The 15,509-nt window shown below is 41.4% G+C and overlaps 1 protein-coding gene and 1 long non-coding RNA gene across 2 annotated transcripts in view; one reads left to right on the top strand and one right to left on the bottom strand.

Annotated features, from left to right (window-relative positions):
- The first annotated feature begins 557 nt into the window (after positions 1–557).
- LOC122230963 lies at positions 558–10,925 on the top strand. Its single transcript, XR_006208013.1, has 3 exons — positions 558–661; positions 1,768–2,120; positions 10,759–10,925. It is a non-coding gene; the product is annotated as an uncharacterized LOC122230963 (long non-coding RNA).
- Positions 10,926–13,355: 2,430 nt separating this feature from the next.
- LOC122241913 (60S ribosomal protein L35-like) overlaps positions 13,356–15,509 on the bottom strand; it is a 51,602-nt gene continuing 49,448 nt past the window's right edge. Inside the window, exon 3 of the mRNA XM_042998345.1 lies at positions 13,356–13,747. Coding sequence (XP_042854279.1) covers positions 13,411–13,747 — 337 coding nt within the window. The 3' untranslated portion in view covers positions 13,356–13,410. The remainder of the gene's footprint in view (positions 13,748–15,509) is intronic.

Here is a 15,509-nt window from a genome sequence, read left to right as displayed (position 1 = left end):
GATCTAGCCCCGCGTCAGACTCCATGCTCCGCGTCGAGCCTACTTAATAGTCTCTCTCTCCCTCTCCATCTGCCCCTCACCCCTAAAAAACAAGATATTAAAAAATGGATTTAGGTTTCTCATTACAAAAGCCAATACTTAACATTCTACTCCACATAAAATACAAAAAGCAGAGGCAGGAGAGCAATAAACTTAGCAGAAGGTACGATTGGTTAGCCAGGTCCCTAAGTCTCTCCTAAGAAACTCTTGTAAGAATTCTCTGCTTAACAAAGGGGGAAAATCAGGCATCACTGATGAGATTTAGGGTTGGGGGGGCGGGTCTCTTCCCTTTTTAGTGTTTTGTTTTACTTTGTCTCGAGGAAGGATCACAAACAAAAGGCAAAAGAGAGAAGACAGGAATTCTTAACAGTAATGTGCAGACCAGAGTGTTACCATTGACTATTCGTTTATGAAATTGCCTAGAAACAGATACACTGGAAGCCTACTTAGTTACTATGGGAACCATACGGCCAAATAAAATTCAAACATAATCACATCAGCTGACGACTGTTCAGCTTTTAAGGAAATACTAAGATTCTTAAACTTACCTGAGGGGAAGTGAGCTGCTACATCTTTGTAATTTCTAGAACTCTCTAATGACCATCTGAACTGTAACTTTAGGGTATGATTAACAAACACTATTTTCCAAGAGGAAATATTCAGGAACATGAAGAACAGTCAGAGAAAATTCTTCCAGAGAGAAGAATTAGCAAGCCTGCAGGATATGGACCAGTGATTTTGTGTGTGTGCTTCACCATCCTCTGTTTCTTCAAATAGGATGTTTAAAGACTGAAGTTACCCTGTCCTTTCCCACCATTATATATGTTGGGTATATTTAGGGTGAATAATTATCTTTTGGACAAAAGTTCCCGGACCACAAGAGACCACATTTAATTATGATAGAGATTAGAGTACAACCCCAAAGATACAGAACTTAGTAGAAAGTATAGTAACTGATGAGACTTGGAGTTTTCTCTTTGGAGGAGTAGCTAAGTGTGTTCTATGTAGGATTGGGAATTTCTGAAAGTCCCTGTATGGAACAAAACATATGTATTTATGTTGGGTAGCAAAGATAAACCCTGTTTGTTGCCTCCTCAATAATTTCTCCTCTCTTATTTCTTCTGGCAATACCAAAATCATAATCAGGCATTACTATGCATTACAGGCACTTCGCCCTCAACTCGGGGCATGAAGGGCGATTAGTTTAATTCAAATCATGAGAAATCTATTCTCTTTACCAGTGATTAATGTAGGTATTGTGTTGTGGCATGTGTTGCAAGAGGACGCGATCCTGACCAAGGAAATATACGAGAAAATCCTCTTGGGAGGGTTCCTAGTAAAAAAATTCTGCGCTCTTTAAGATGGATACAGATAATAGCTTGGTTGTTCTTGACTCTGTATGTTGTTTTATAAGGATATAATACCTGAACCTCCTAGAGTAATAATGCAATGCTAAGGGGAAAGCTATGAAAATTGCAATCACACCCAAAGCCTAAACATTCTTTAAATTCAAAATCAACTAACAGAGTCTCCTGATCATGTGAGGCAATAAACTCTTCACTGTTTTAGAGACTTTTAGCTAGATATTCTGTTACTTATCGCCAAAGGCAATCCTTGGTGGGTCAGTGGATCAAGAAATAGATGCTTTAGTGCATTATTTCAAGAGTGTATCAAGAGTTCTTATGTGTTTCTGCTTGTTCTCCTTTATGCCTCTGCCATCACCATAAGAACATGGCCCGGCTAGCCTGCTAGAGGATTAGAGACACGTGGAGCAGAGATACCACCTGAGACCGGATGAGATCAGTCAACACAAGCTTCTCCCACCCCTGACAAGTGAGCAGGCACAGCCAAGAGCAGCACAACCGCCTAACCAGTCACTCCAGCAGAAGCAATAAGCACTGACATTTATGCCATTAGAAGATCTCAACTGTTTCTTACGCAGCATTATTGTGCCAAGAGATAACAACACAGGCTGTTCCCGTGCATTCAGATTGTCTTCAATTCAGGCATGTGATAGGACTGCTTTCCCTTGATCTACTGAAGTTAAGCATGGACGTATGACTTGCTTTAACAAGTGAAATGTAAGTAGAAACAATATGCATCTCTTCTGGGTGAAGGGGTTCAATTACCTGTGTAAGACGAGGCAGTTCATCTTTCCTCTGAGTGGTGACGGAGTAAGCACATGTTAAAATGGAATTGCCATTAGCCTGGGCCCCTTAGTGACCGCAACAAGCAGGTATTACCCTGCTGCCCTGTGTAGATACATGGCATGAACTAGAAGTACATTTTTGTTGTGTTAAGGCACTGAGCTTTGAGGGTTGTTTAGCATCACAGCATAACATGGCCTATGCTGACTGATGCAGGTTGTCCTAGTAGGCTCATTGAATAGGTGACATTTGAACTTGGGCTTGAAGGTGAGTCACCTGTGTCCTATCTACAAGAAACTGTTCCAGGTGGAGAGAACAACTAGTTCAAAGGCCCCAAGTCAGAAGTGTTCCTGACACGTCCAAGGAGACCCATGTGTAAAAGGGGGGTGAAGGGCACACGAATAGGAGGTGAGGTTGGGGATGCGAAGGGGGGTTGCAGGTCACATGGAACCCTCCAGTTCATTCTTCAGAATGAACTGGCCTTTAATCTGAGTGACGTATGCAGAACTTGCAGAAGTTTGAGCAAATAATGGCATTTGTCTGACTTGAATTTCAACAGTGTGGACAATGGACCACCAGGATAAAAGCAGGATAGCAGTTCAAACCTGGAATCTAGCAAAGAGATGGTAATGGTGGCTTGGACCAGGTAGTAGTTACGGAATTGATAAGAAGAGGTTGGGCTGTACACATATTTTGAAGGCAGAGTCTACATGATATCCTTGAGGGGTTGAATGTGGGATGTGAGGGAAAAAGAGAAGCAGAGAATGACCCCAAGGTCATTGGCCTGATGCAAAGGAAATGTGGAAGCGGATAATGGAGGTCTGAAAAGCCGGGCGGGACAGTTTGCATCTTATGATGTAACCAAAGAAAAACCATTTTGGGGTTTGTGAATAGCAAGACGTGGGGATGATGAAGTAAAGAGAGGGATATAGGAGATCTATAGCACACAGGGAGGGTGGTGATAGATCAGAGGGGGCATGGGCACAAGAAGGGGTGCCAAGCAGGTCCCAGGAACATTATCCAGGAATGACTCCAACTGAGTGTGACAAAGGAGAGGGCAAGAGGGCAAGTCAGGAAGCAATGGGGCACATTGTTTAGAATGAAAGTCAACTTGGCAGTGAAGGAAAGCACTGTTGCAGCCCTCCATAAGGTCCAGATGCCTCTGGACCCCCCCCCACCCCCCCACCCCCCCCCCCCGCTTTAATCAGACAATGCAAAGATCTGCAGGAGTGAGTGAGAAAACTGGGCAACGCAGACCACGGTAGGGCTTCCCTCCTCTGTTAGGCTCCATGCTGCTTTGGTTTAGATAACGTTTCAATGGCAAGCCGAGGAACAGAGGGTACACAGATCCACTGTTTTAGACTAGAGTAAGCTTGAAATAAATTGACTATAAACAGCAATAAAGAAATAAATGTAGCTAATCCGCTGATAAAGAAGTAACGCTCTGACCTTATCAGAACAGTGATAATAATATCCCTTATCCTTGTAAGGTACTATATGGTAGAAATAAAACCGCCTGAAGATTTCAAGACACCAAGGTATATTTTTATAGTTCAAAGCACATTTTAGTCTAGGTATACCTTCTAAACTAAGCCTTTCATGAAAAGAATAACAACAATGATAACCAAACAACATTGTAAAGAATATAAAAAGGAAGCTAATCCTTCTTTTGAGGGACATGAAAATTCCTAACCCACTCCTGGCCTTCCGCCCTGCTGGCTAAAAAGGGAGAACATCTTGAATGAACAAGTAATTTGTCTTTTCTATATCGTAAGTGTGAGAACTGGTAAGCTCACTCATGATATAAAACCTGAACTTCTCAGATGGCCTCAGGGCCCTTAGGGTCTGGCCTCTGTCACCTCTCAGGAGTCGCCTCACTCCACTTCCTCCTCACTCACAGAACATCAGACACACAGCAGCCCTTCTCCTGATTTCTCAGGCACGTCAAGCTCTTGTGCCCATTAGAACCTCTGCACCTGCTGTTTCCTCTCCCTGTGCCGCTCCTCCCAAATTTTTCACGCGGCCAGCTCCTTTTTGTGATGGTCAGGTCCCAGGCTAGAAACCACATTCACACCAGATGGTCCACGTGAGGGGACTTCAGAGGTGGCAGCTGGGTCAGGGAGCTAAAGGGAAGGCTCCCAGGGACTGGCAACCGCAGGAAGTCATTATCACACCTAGGGCTGAAGGAGTAAGAGGGGGAAGTGGTATTACCTGAGCCCCTGTAAGCTAGACCCATGAGGAAGGAATCTTCTGGTGGGAGTTGTAGTTTTGAAGACATCAGAGCATGGACAGAGAGCCAAGGAACACCTGGACATCTCTATCCTCCTGCCCTTCAATCCTCAGCCAATGTCTCACTTTGGCAGAACTGAACAGGAAGCCCGAGGGCAAGGGAGCACAGGTGATGCCACCCACTGGGCACAAGTAGGGTGAGAAAGGCAGAGAATGGTTGAGAGGGTATGTGGGTGTGGGTGGGAGAACTGGAGATTAATCGGTACACTGTTCTCATCACTCTCTTTAATTATCACCTCCTCATAAAGGCCTTCCTTGACCATCTTTTCTATGGTCTTGACTAGATCCCTTCTAGTACTTTCTTTTTTTTTTACATGTTTATTTATTTATTGAGAGAGAGAGCACGAGTAGGCAAGCAGGAGTGGGGGAGGGGCAGAGAGAGGAGAGAGAGAGAATCCCAAGCAGGCTCCTTGCTGTCAGCCCTGCCCCCCATCCCCCCATTGTGGGGCTCAAACTCACAAACCGTGAGATCATGACCTGAGCAGAAATCAAGAGTCGGATAGCTAACCGACTGAGCCACCCAAGCACCCCTAGATCCCTTCTGGTACTTTCAATTCCTTTCTTTTTCATCTGTTAACTATAGCTGTATCTGATTATTTGTTCGAATGCTCTTTTCTCACAATGGATGGTACACCATCATCAGGACAGGCACCTGCTGCTTTGTTCTAGAAAACTGGTGCCTGGTATAGGTGCTTGGTACCGAGCAGACACTGACATATTTGTGCAAAGAAGAAAGGAAGGGCGATGGCAAGGGGGGGGGGGGCGCTGTGGAGAAAGGAAAAGGAAAGATCTCTTTAAAAAGATAAAAGTGACGGAACTCCTGGATGGAGTGTGTGACTCTTGACCTCAGGGTCATGAGTTCAAGCCCCACATTGGGTGTGGAGCCTACTTTAAAATATTTTTTTAAAAATAAAAAAGATAAAAATGAAGAAAAAAATAATAAAATAAAATATAAAAGTGTGTGTACATACGTGTGTGCACCTTCACACCTGTGGACATGTGTATATATTCAAAATCTTCACTTATAATATTAAAAACAAAACATAAAAGATTTTTAAAACTTAAAAACAGAAAAACACAATGACTGAGTTGGGAAGAGAGGACAAAATAAAATTTATTGGTTGTTTACTTAGTACCAGACTCTGTCCAAACTGTTCCACTTAATCTCTGTGAAAGTCCTGCAAGACAGGGAGTGTTATTCCCAATTTTATGTAAGCAAACTGGGTTTCAGAGATTTTAAGTGACTTATTAATATTGTCCAAGTCACAAATGGTGTTTAAACCCAGTCAGAGGCGTCTGGGTGATTGAGCATCCAACTTTGGCTCAGGTCACGATCTCACCGTTTGTGGGTTCCAGCCCCACATCGGGCTCTGTGCTGTCAGCGTGGAGCCTGCTTCAGATCCTCTGTCTCCCTCTCTCTCTGCCCCACCCCCACGCTATCTCAAAAAAACTAAACATTTTTTTTAAACTAAAAAAAAAAAAACCCAGTTCACATGGATTGAAAGTTTAAATCCTTCCCTTAACTCTTGGATACTCTGGGAATTCTGTGGAAAACATTCAGGACACCGTGTTGTGTATCTTTTTCCTTCTCCGAAGAGTAAGCAGCATGACTTTCAGGATTTGATCTTAAAATAATATTGTGTGTGTGTGTGTGTGTGTGTGTGTGTGTGTGTGTGTGTATCTATCTAAAAGTGGCTTTTGTGAAAGGTAATTTAGCAAGATGCTTTGTTTACGGGAGAAAAAACCCAATCATGCTGTAAAGATGTTCATCCTTGAGAACAAAAGTAGACGAGTAATAGATTGGATGTTAATTGAGGCAGATGCCTGTGAGAATAATTTGAAGTAATCTGCGAGCAGTGAAAGGTGGTGAACACTGTTTCCCCTCCTAATATGCTCTACTTTAAGTTGCAAGAGGAGCAAGAACCCTATAATGGAAACTCTGCTCTGTTCAAAAAGTGAGTCTTTCAAACACATCAGCCGTTCAAAGTTAACCCTTACACGCCATAAAGTAAACCATGTGGACAATAACTACCTCACTTCATTGTCATTAACTTTTTACAGCATGCGTCAACTGTCCACAGCATTCACAGGTTTAGGAACCAGAAGTAAGTATACATCTGATATGAAAGAGGATGAAAAAATGCTCATGGTGTGTGTGTGTGTATATATATGCGTATATATATATATGCGTGTATATATATATATATATACGTGCATATATATATATGTATTCCATTTCATATATGGAATGACTGAAGTAATAACTTGGATAGTATACTGATATGAATTCAGAAAAGGAGAATATGTTGGAACACTGCCTATTATCTTTTTCATTCCATTCTAAATTATCCTTCATTCTATGACATTAATTATTAATAACATTTTCATTCTATTTCCCCTCTTTTCAAACATTAGGATAGTCTAATTTTGACATCAGAGGCCTTTCTCAATTTTTATCTTGTGTTTTAAGTGTAAAACAACTTTTTCATTTTCCCTTTTTAACAAGTTAAATGTCGGGCTATTATTGCCTTGCCCTGAAAACTCATGAAGTGGAAACACCAAAATGTGGGAAGGGTTATACTGATTTATTAACCAATGATGGATGATGAGCTAATTTGAGTTTCAAAAAATTCTGCCTTTACTAACTTAAAACAACTGGTTTTTTTATACTATCTGAAATCAGAATTCTAAACTCATAAGTTGTTTATTTCTAAATAACTTAATATTTGAAATAAGACTGTCTGAATAGCTAGTCTTGTGTCATATCAAGCAATTAATTTCAGCTCTATCTTTTGTTATCATTGCATTTGGTTCTAGTTCTCTAGACAGAAACATAAAAAATCTTAACAGATTCTGCTTCCAGTAAAGCTGTAACAGATTGTAGTTTCCAATGGTATTTGCACCAATATACATATACCATTTTCCTCCCTCTGAGAGCTGGGACTGTATCTCTTTTCCTTAAATTTGGGTGGAGCCTTGTGACGGTCCTGACCGTAAATCAACATGACAGAAGTGCTATTTGGTTTCTGAGTCTAGGGCATAATAGAGATACAGCTGTGCCTCACTCTCTCAGACATGTGCCTTCAAAACCTCGCCACTTGGTTTTGCGAGGAAGTCCAAAGTAACCCCTGTGGAGAGACCACATGAAGAAGGCCACGTGGAGAAACTGAGGCCCCCAGCCAACAGCCAGCATCAGTTACCAGACACACAAGTGAACAAGCCTACAGTTGACTCCACTAGCCTTTGAGCTGCCCTCGTCCCACACAGAGTGGAGAAGTGAGCTGTCCCCATTGAGCCCTGGCCAGGGGGGCAGATACGGGAGGAAAATGAAAGTCAGGATTGTTTTAGCCTAAGTTTTGCTGTGGTTTGTTGCAGAAATAGTAACTGTCACAATAGTATTACCCACAAATTAAACGGACAAAGGCCAATTCACTTTTCTTCTAAATACAAAGAAAAACAAGTATTTAACATTTGGTGCTTTCCTACCTCTGTTTAGAATATCAAGCAATTAGGAATTACTCTCTGGGATCAGCATCGTAAAATGGTCCAGCTCAGGATTGTTGATAAAGAGACAGTGTGTAAGAAAGACTAAGATTTTTTTTTCTTTTAAAAAAAATTTTTTTTAACGTTTATTTATTATGGAGAGACAGAGAGACATTGAGCATGAGCGGGTGAGGGGCCGAGAGATGGAGAGACACAGAATCTGAAGCAGGCTCCAGGCTCTGAGCTATCAGCGCAGAGCCTGACGCGGGGCTCGAACGCACAAACTGTGAGATCATGACCTGAGCCGAAGTCGGACGCTTAACCGACTGAGCCACTCAGGCGCCCCAAGATTTTTTTTTTCTTTTCAAACAACTTCAAACATTTGGTCTAAAACATTGTAATTTTCCTGCCAATTGCTTTTTTTTAATAAAGATTTTATTATTTTTAGAGCAGTTTTAAGTTAATAGCAAAATTGAGAGGAAGTGGCAGGGAATACTCACATGCCCTCTGTTCTGACACATTCAGAGCCTCCCCCATGATGGAGGAGTACGTTTGTTACAAATAATGAACATATACTGACACATCATAATCACCCGAAGTCAATAGTTTACCTTAGGGTTCACACTTGGTGTTGTACAATCTAGGGGTCTAGACAAATGTGTAAAGCATGTCCCATCGTTACAATATCGTACACTGTTCTAAAAATCTTCTGTGCTCCGCCTAGTCATCTCTCTCCTACCCCCATCCCTTAGCAAACACTGATCTGTTTATTGTCTCCATAGTTACACCTTTTCCAGAATGTCATATAACTGGAATTGCACAATATGTAGTCTTTTCAGATTAGCTTCTTTCACTCAGTAATATGCATTTCCATTTCTTCCTTGTCTTTTCAAAACTCGATAGCTCGTTGCATTTAACACTGAATAACTTTCCATTGTCTGGACGTGCCACAGTTTATTTATCCATTCACCTACTGAAGGACAACCTGCTTGCTTTCAAGTTTTGTCAGTTATGGATAAAGCTGCCTTAAAGATCTGTATACTGGTTTTTGGTCTATAGTTTCCAACTCCTTTGGTAAACAGCAAGGAGTGTGATGCTGAATCATATGGGAAGACCGTGCTTAACTTTGTAAGAAACCACAAGACTGTATTCCAAAGTGGCTGGTGTATTCACACCAGCAATGAATGAGAGACTCTGTTGCTTCACATGCTCACCAGTATTTGGTGTTGTCAGTGGTCAGATTTTGGCCATTCTAATGGGTGTATAGTGGTATTTCATTGTTTTAATTTCCCTTTCCCTAATGACATATAGTGTGGAACATCTTTTCATGTTTGTTTCCTTCTGTGTATCTTCTTTGGTGAAGTGTCTGATAAGAACTTTGGCCCATTTTTTAGATGGGTTGCTTATTTTTTGTTATTAAGTTTTAAGAGTTCTTTATATTTTGGATAACAGTCCTTTATCAGATGTATCTTTTGCAGATATTTTCTCCCAGTCTGTGGCTTACTTCCTCATTGTCTTGACAGTGTCTTTCCCAAAATAGAAGCTTTCATTTTAACGAAGTCTAGCTTATCTGTTTTCTCTTGCATAGAAGGTAACTTCGGTGTCCTATCTAAAAGGCCATCACCATACCCAAGATCATTTAGGTTTTCTCCTATGGTATTTCTAGGACTTTTATAGTTTTGCTTTTTACATGTAGGTGTATGATCCATTTGGAGCTAATTTTTGTGAAGGGTGTAAAGTCTGTGTCTACATTCATTTTTTTGCACATGGATGTCCAGTTGTTCCAGCACTATTTGTTAAAAAGACTATCTTTATCTTTATTCTTTTGTGTTGCCTTTGGCCGTTTGCCAAAGATCAGTTGGCTATATTTATGTAGGTCTATTTCTGGACTATCTATTCTGTCCCATTGATCTATTTGTCTATTATTTTGCCAAGACCACAATCTTAACTATTACAGCTTTATAGTAACTCCTGAAGTTGGGTAGTATGTGTCCTCTAACTTTAGTCTCCTTCAGTATTGTGTGGGTTATTGTGATCTTTTGCCTCTCCATATAAACTTTGGAACAAATCTATTGATATCCACAAAAAATAACTTGCTGGGACTTTGATTTTCATTGCACTGAACCCAAAGGTCAAGCTGGGAGGAACTCACACCTTTACATTATGAAGTCTTCACCTTGCTACCTTGCTTAATTATTCCTTCCGAAAACAAAAACAAAACCAAAGAATGAGTCAGATTTGTATTCCCCATCTAGAAACCATATAGATTTTCACTAAACAAGTGCTTAGTTATCCTCCTCTTTGCTATCAGTCTACTCATTTGCTAACAGAGAAATAAAACCAATACTTTTGCACTTTATAAATTCTAGGGTCTCATCTATACACTTTTCCACAGGTATGAGTCTCTCGTTGGGAAGCCACAATTGTGGCGCATTAAGGTCATCATTCAAGACTTGCATGAATTCACTATTAACTTTGTTCAAAGTTTTCTTAAAGTGGTTCCCCCTGAGTCAGCGTGGAGAGTGGGGAGGTTTGGGGTGAATGGATCTGGGTGCAGATGCTGATTCTACCACTTGGACATATGATATTGTAGACATTCCATATTGGTAACAGGTTTTTTGCCCCGATACTAACTACATAGATTAGGTCTAGAACATGCTGTGTAACAATGATTTTGAATTGGAAATATCAACTTTTCTGATTCAAATGTTAATCTGGAAGTAAATACTATGCTAAAGTCATTCCTAGCAATTAATTATCTTAATTATCTTATTAGTGGCTTTTTTTTTTCTATTCCCAGGCTGGATTTACGCTTAGACTTGCACAAATAAATAATAGTAATATCATCTGTAGTGAGGTTAGAGTTAAACCCTGAAAGAAGAAAAACCTTCCCACCTGCGATCTATAATGCCTGGATATGGGATCCATCTTGTCTAAATATTTGCCTACAATAACATCTGGAGGGAATGGAACATCATGAAAACTATGTAAAATATAAACATTAAAAAGAGAATTTACCCTATTAAATGTATGTTTAATGTATTCTAGCGTATAGTTAATTTAAGAATAATTATTTAATGGAAGAGAACCTTACAGTGTTCCAACACTAATTTTCAGTTTTCTATTCCTACAAGTTGGAACCCATATGTTTTTAAAAGATTTTTCTCTTCTCTGGTTTTGTTGGATTTTTCTTCTTCTTGAGTCAATCATGCCCTAGTAATACTTGTCGGTTAGTGTGTTGAAAGTTTTTCAAGGCTGACATAGTCACATAAGATTTTTTTTTTCAATAGAATTCTTAAATAAGAATTTTTTCCAATATTGCATGTAAGAGGGAAGTGACATCACCAAGATTAAGACATAGGTTGTTCCTCACTTTGTTTCCCTGCACAAAAAGAAAAACTAACAAATATTCAAAAAACAAGACATGACTCAGAGGATTCTAGAACATGGTGGTGAGGCGGAAGCACCCCCTGCACCAGAGACCAAGACAGACTGCATTAGAAGGGTAAGAAAAGCAGCCACATGTTGACCATATTGCCCCTCCCCCAGCCAGTGCAGCACCATGCAGAGGTCTCCCCTGAGTCTCTAGTTTCTCCAGGAGGAAAAGAGAACCCAATGGAGACAACCAGCACCGCCCCCCCCCAGCATCGTGCATCACTTTGGGGAAGCCCACATTCTGATCTTGCGCCCCCGGAATTGCAGGGGAATCTGAGGGGCTCAGCCACTGGGAGTCTGTGACGGAAAAGGGGGAAGGGGCTGCAATAACCGGCACATGGATCTTGGGAGACTGAAACCAGACCTACAGTGCCCGAGCAGTAATCCCGACCAGCAGATCTGCCCATCTGCAGAATCAGGTTGGGGTACACTCCAACCAGGGAACTCAGCAGGGTATACAGATCTGCCTGATTTGGATCCTCTAATGAGGAATTTTGGTGTCCCTAGAGCCCAGTTTGCCCTTGCCTAGGCAAGGAGCCGAGTCACAGCCCCACCCGCTGCGGAGAGTGTCTCCTGGCCCCATCTGACCAGAAGAGGTGGTGACAATTCCTAGAAGCAGTGTGGTCCGGCCGTATTCAAGCAGAGAGGAGGGCGGGAAAAACTGCCCCAGAAGAAAGCCGTATCAGGCATGGAGCGCATCCATGCTACACACGGGCAGGGTGATTCACTCCCAGCGATGGCTGAGGGTAGCACCTGGCCCCTCTCAGCCTGAGAGCCTGTTTGGGAAATCAAGAGCAGCCTGGAGCATCCCCTCCCTCTTCTTCCCAGGCAAAGAAGCTGAGATACAGCTCCACTCACTGTGGAGGGTGTCTTCCGGCCCCAGCTGACCGGAAAAGCTGGCATCCACGTGTAGAAGCTGTGCGGCCTCCCGGCACTTGAGCGGAGAGGTGGGCAGGCAGAGCCAATGTGTGCAGAACAAAGCCAGAAGCTGTGTTTGGTCAGGGAGCGTGGGGTGCACATCAGCCTGAGTTATGACAACAAACAGTTTTGCCAGATCGAGAGCTGCTACTTGCACTGTGCCTGGGTGGGGAATCTACTTCATAGCCCCACTCGTTGCTGAATACACCCTTCAGCCTGTTGGGCCAGGGGGCCTGACCAGAGCACAGAGGAAGGTACGTAGCCCATTCAACAGCTCCATGGAGAGAGTGGCACTTGAACGGGGAGCGCATACCATGGTTTTCCTTATCTGCAGAGAAAAACCAGTGGCCTCATCTGACCATGGAATTCAGTGTACATCTTGGCCCAGTTTGGGTCCCCTAAACAATGAGTTGTACAGGCCCTGGGTCCCTTCCTGCTGCCCTTCCAGGGCAAGAAAGCTAATTCATAGCCCCACTATTAATGAATATAGCGCCCAGTCCTTGACCAGAGATCCAGGCAACTGCGAAGCCCATCCCACAGCCTCACGTGGGTAGGTACCCAAGCCAGCAGGCCCATCCAATTGTCCTTAGCCAGTGGCACACATACCCCATCCCCATTCCTAGAGCTTGAACAGTTGCTTCACCTCAAAACAGATCATAATAGCAGGCCCCACCTGCCCAAGGACATTACCAGCAGACACATCCAGAAACCCAAATTGGTAAATAACTGTTGCTGTCAGAACAAATCTGTAAAGTCTGGAAGAAGAGCCCCATTACCTCAAATGCACAGATGCCAACATAAGGAGTCAAGAATCAAAAAAATCAGGTCAATATGACACCACCCAAAGAAACTAATAAAACTCCAATAGCTGACCCTTAAGAAATGGAGATCTATGAACTATCAGACAAAGAATTCAGAATAACTCCTTAAGGAAGTTTAGTGAACAAAAAGAAAACACAGAAAACTAAACCAAATTAGGAAAACAATGCATGAACAAAATGAGAAATTCAATAAGGAAATAGCAAACATAAAACAAACAAACTTTTTTTTTTTTTTTTTTTTTTTTTCCAGTTTGTTTGTGTTTTATTGATGCCGGTGCTCAGGCCTTGACCGCATACTTCCGGAGTGGGTACAGCCGCTCCTTCCGCTGCTGCTTCTTGGTCTTCAGGTTTTCCTCGTGCTTGTTTAGCCGGCGGCGCATGGCACGTGTCTTCTTGGGCCGCAGATCCAGGGGCTTATACTTCTTACCCTTGTAGAATTTCCTGAGGTTCTCTTTCTGAGTCTGGTTGATGACGGTGAGAACGCGGGCGATGGATTTACGAACAACCCGGATCTTGGAGAGTTTGGAGGCCAGAAATCCTAGAATTGAAAAATACAGCAAACAAACTGAAGAGTTTGAGACCAACAAAATCAGAATTGAGAGCCTACAAATAAACCTAAATATGGCCAACGAATATTTGACCAGGGAGCCAGGGACACTCAGTAGTCAAAACAGTCTTTTCAATAAATGGTGTTAGATATTCATGTGTAAAAGAATGAAACTGGACCCGTATCTTTTGTGAATGAATCATTCATAAAAATTAACTAAAAAGGGATTAGACTTAAATGTAAGACCTGAAACCATGAGATTCCTGGAAGAAAACATAGGTGTACAACTCTTTGGCATGGGCCTTGGTAGTGATTTTTTTTTTTTTTTTTTGATACGACATCAAAAACACAAGCAAAAAAAATAAAAGTAAACAAATGGGACAGCATCAAACTAAAAATCTTCCACACAGCAAAAGATATTATCAACAAAGCAAAAAGACAACCTATAGAATGGGGACAAATATTTGCAAACCATATATCTGATAAGGAGTTCATATCCAAAATATATAAAGAATTCATACCACTCAATAGCCAAACAAACAAACACACACAAATAATACAATTAAAAATGGGCAAAGGACGTGAACAGACATTTCTCTAAAGAAGATAAACAAAAGGCCAACAGGTTCATGAAGGGATGCTCAATATCAGCAGTCGTTACAGAAATGCAAATCAAAACCAGAATGAGACATCACCTTATGCCTATTAGAATGGCCACTATTAAAAAGATAAGAGATAACAAAAGCTAGTGTGCATGCGGGGAAAAGGGAACCAGTGTGCACTGTTGGTGGGATTGTAAATTGGTGCAGCCACTATGGAAAACAGTTTGGAGGTTTCCCACAAAATTAAACATAGAACTACCATATGACCCAGCAATTCCACTTCTGGGAATACATCCAAAGGTAACAAAAACACTAACTAGGAAAGATATCTGCACCCTTTGTTCATTGCAGCATTATTTACAATAGCCAAGACATAGAAACAACCTAAGTGTCCATTGATGGACAAATAAATAAGTTGTGGTGTGTATATATATACATATATATATATATATATACACACGCCACATAATCATATATATATATATATATGAATACATACACACACACATACACACATTCATCCATTTAAAAAACGAGGAAATCCTACCATTTGTGACAACATGGATGGACCTTGAAGGCATTGTACTAAATGAAATAAGTCAGAGAAAGACAGATGCTGTATGATCTCACTTGTATGTGGGTTCTAAACAACAACAACAAACCAAACTCATAGAAAAAGAGATCAGTCTTGTAGTTATCAGAGGCAGAGTGTGGGAGGGGGGAGGAAATTGGAAGAATGTGGTCAAAATGTACAAACTTCCAGTATAAAATAGGTAAGTACTAGGGACATAATATGCAACATGATGGCTACAGCTAACATGGCTGTGATATATAAAAAAGTTGTTAAGAGGGTAAATCCTATGAGTTCTCATCACAGGGAGAAAATCTTTACCTTTTCTTTTTTTTTTTTCTTTTCTTTTAATTGTATCCATATGAGAAGATGGATGTTAGCTGAACCTATTGTGGTAATCACTTCATAATATATGTAAATCAAACCGTCAGGCTGTGTACTTTAAACTTCTTCTGTGATACATGTCAATTAGTTCTCAATAAAACTGGGGGAAATTACAGGGGGGTTGCTTCTTTCAATATGCTCAACAAAGGGCCTCCACTAGTCACATAGCAATCAGCCAGGAATGTTCCAGCCCTGTTGTCCACTCTGAGTGGCTCTGTGGGTCCTTCTTCTGTTTGCTTCATGTCCTAAGTTGTGATCAAGTGATAAAGTGTC

Source organism: Panthera tigris, chromosome A1 (assembly GCF_018350195.1).
Source record: "Panthera tigris isolate Pti1 chromosome A1, P.tigris_Pti1_mat1.1, whole genome shotgun sequence".
In the NCBI taxonomy this organism is placed as follows: Eukaryota; Metazoa; Chordata; class Mammalia; order Carnivora; family Felidae; genus Panthera; species Panthera tigris.
Note: the sequence above shows the minus strand (reverse complement) of the source record. Positions and strands in the feature narration are given on the sequence as shown.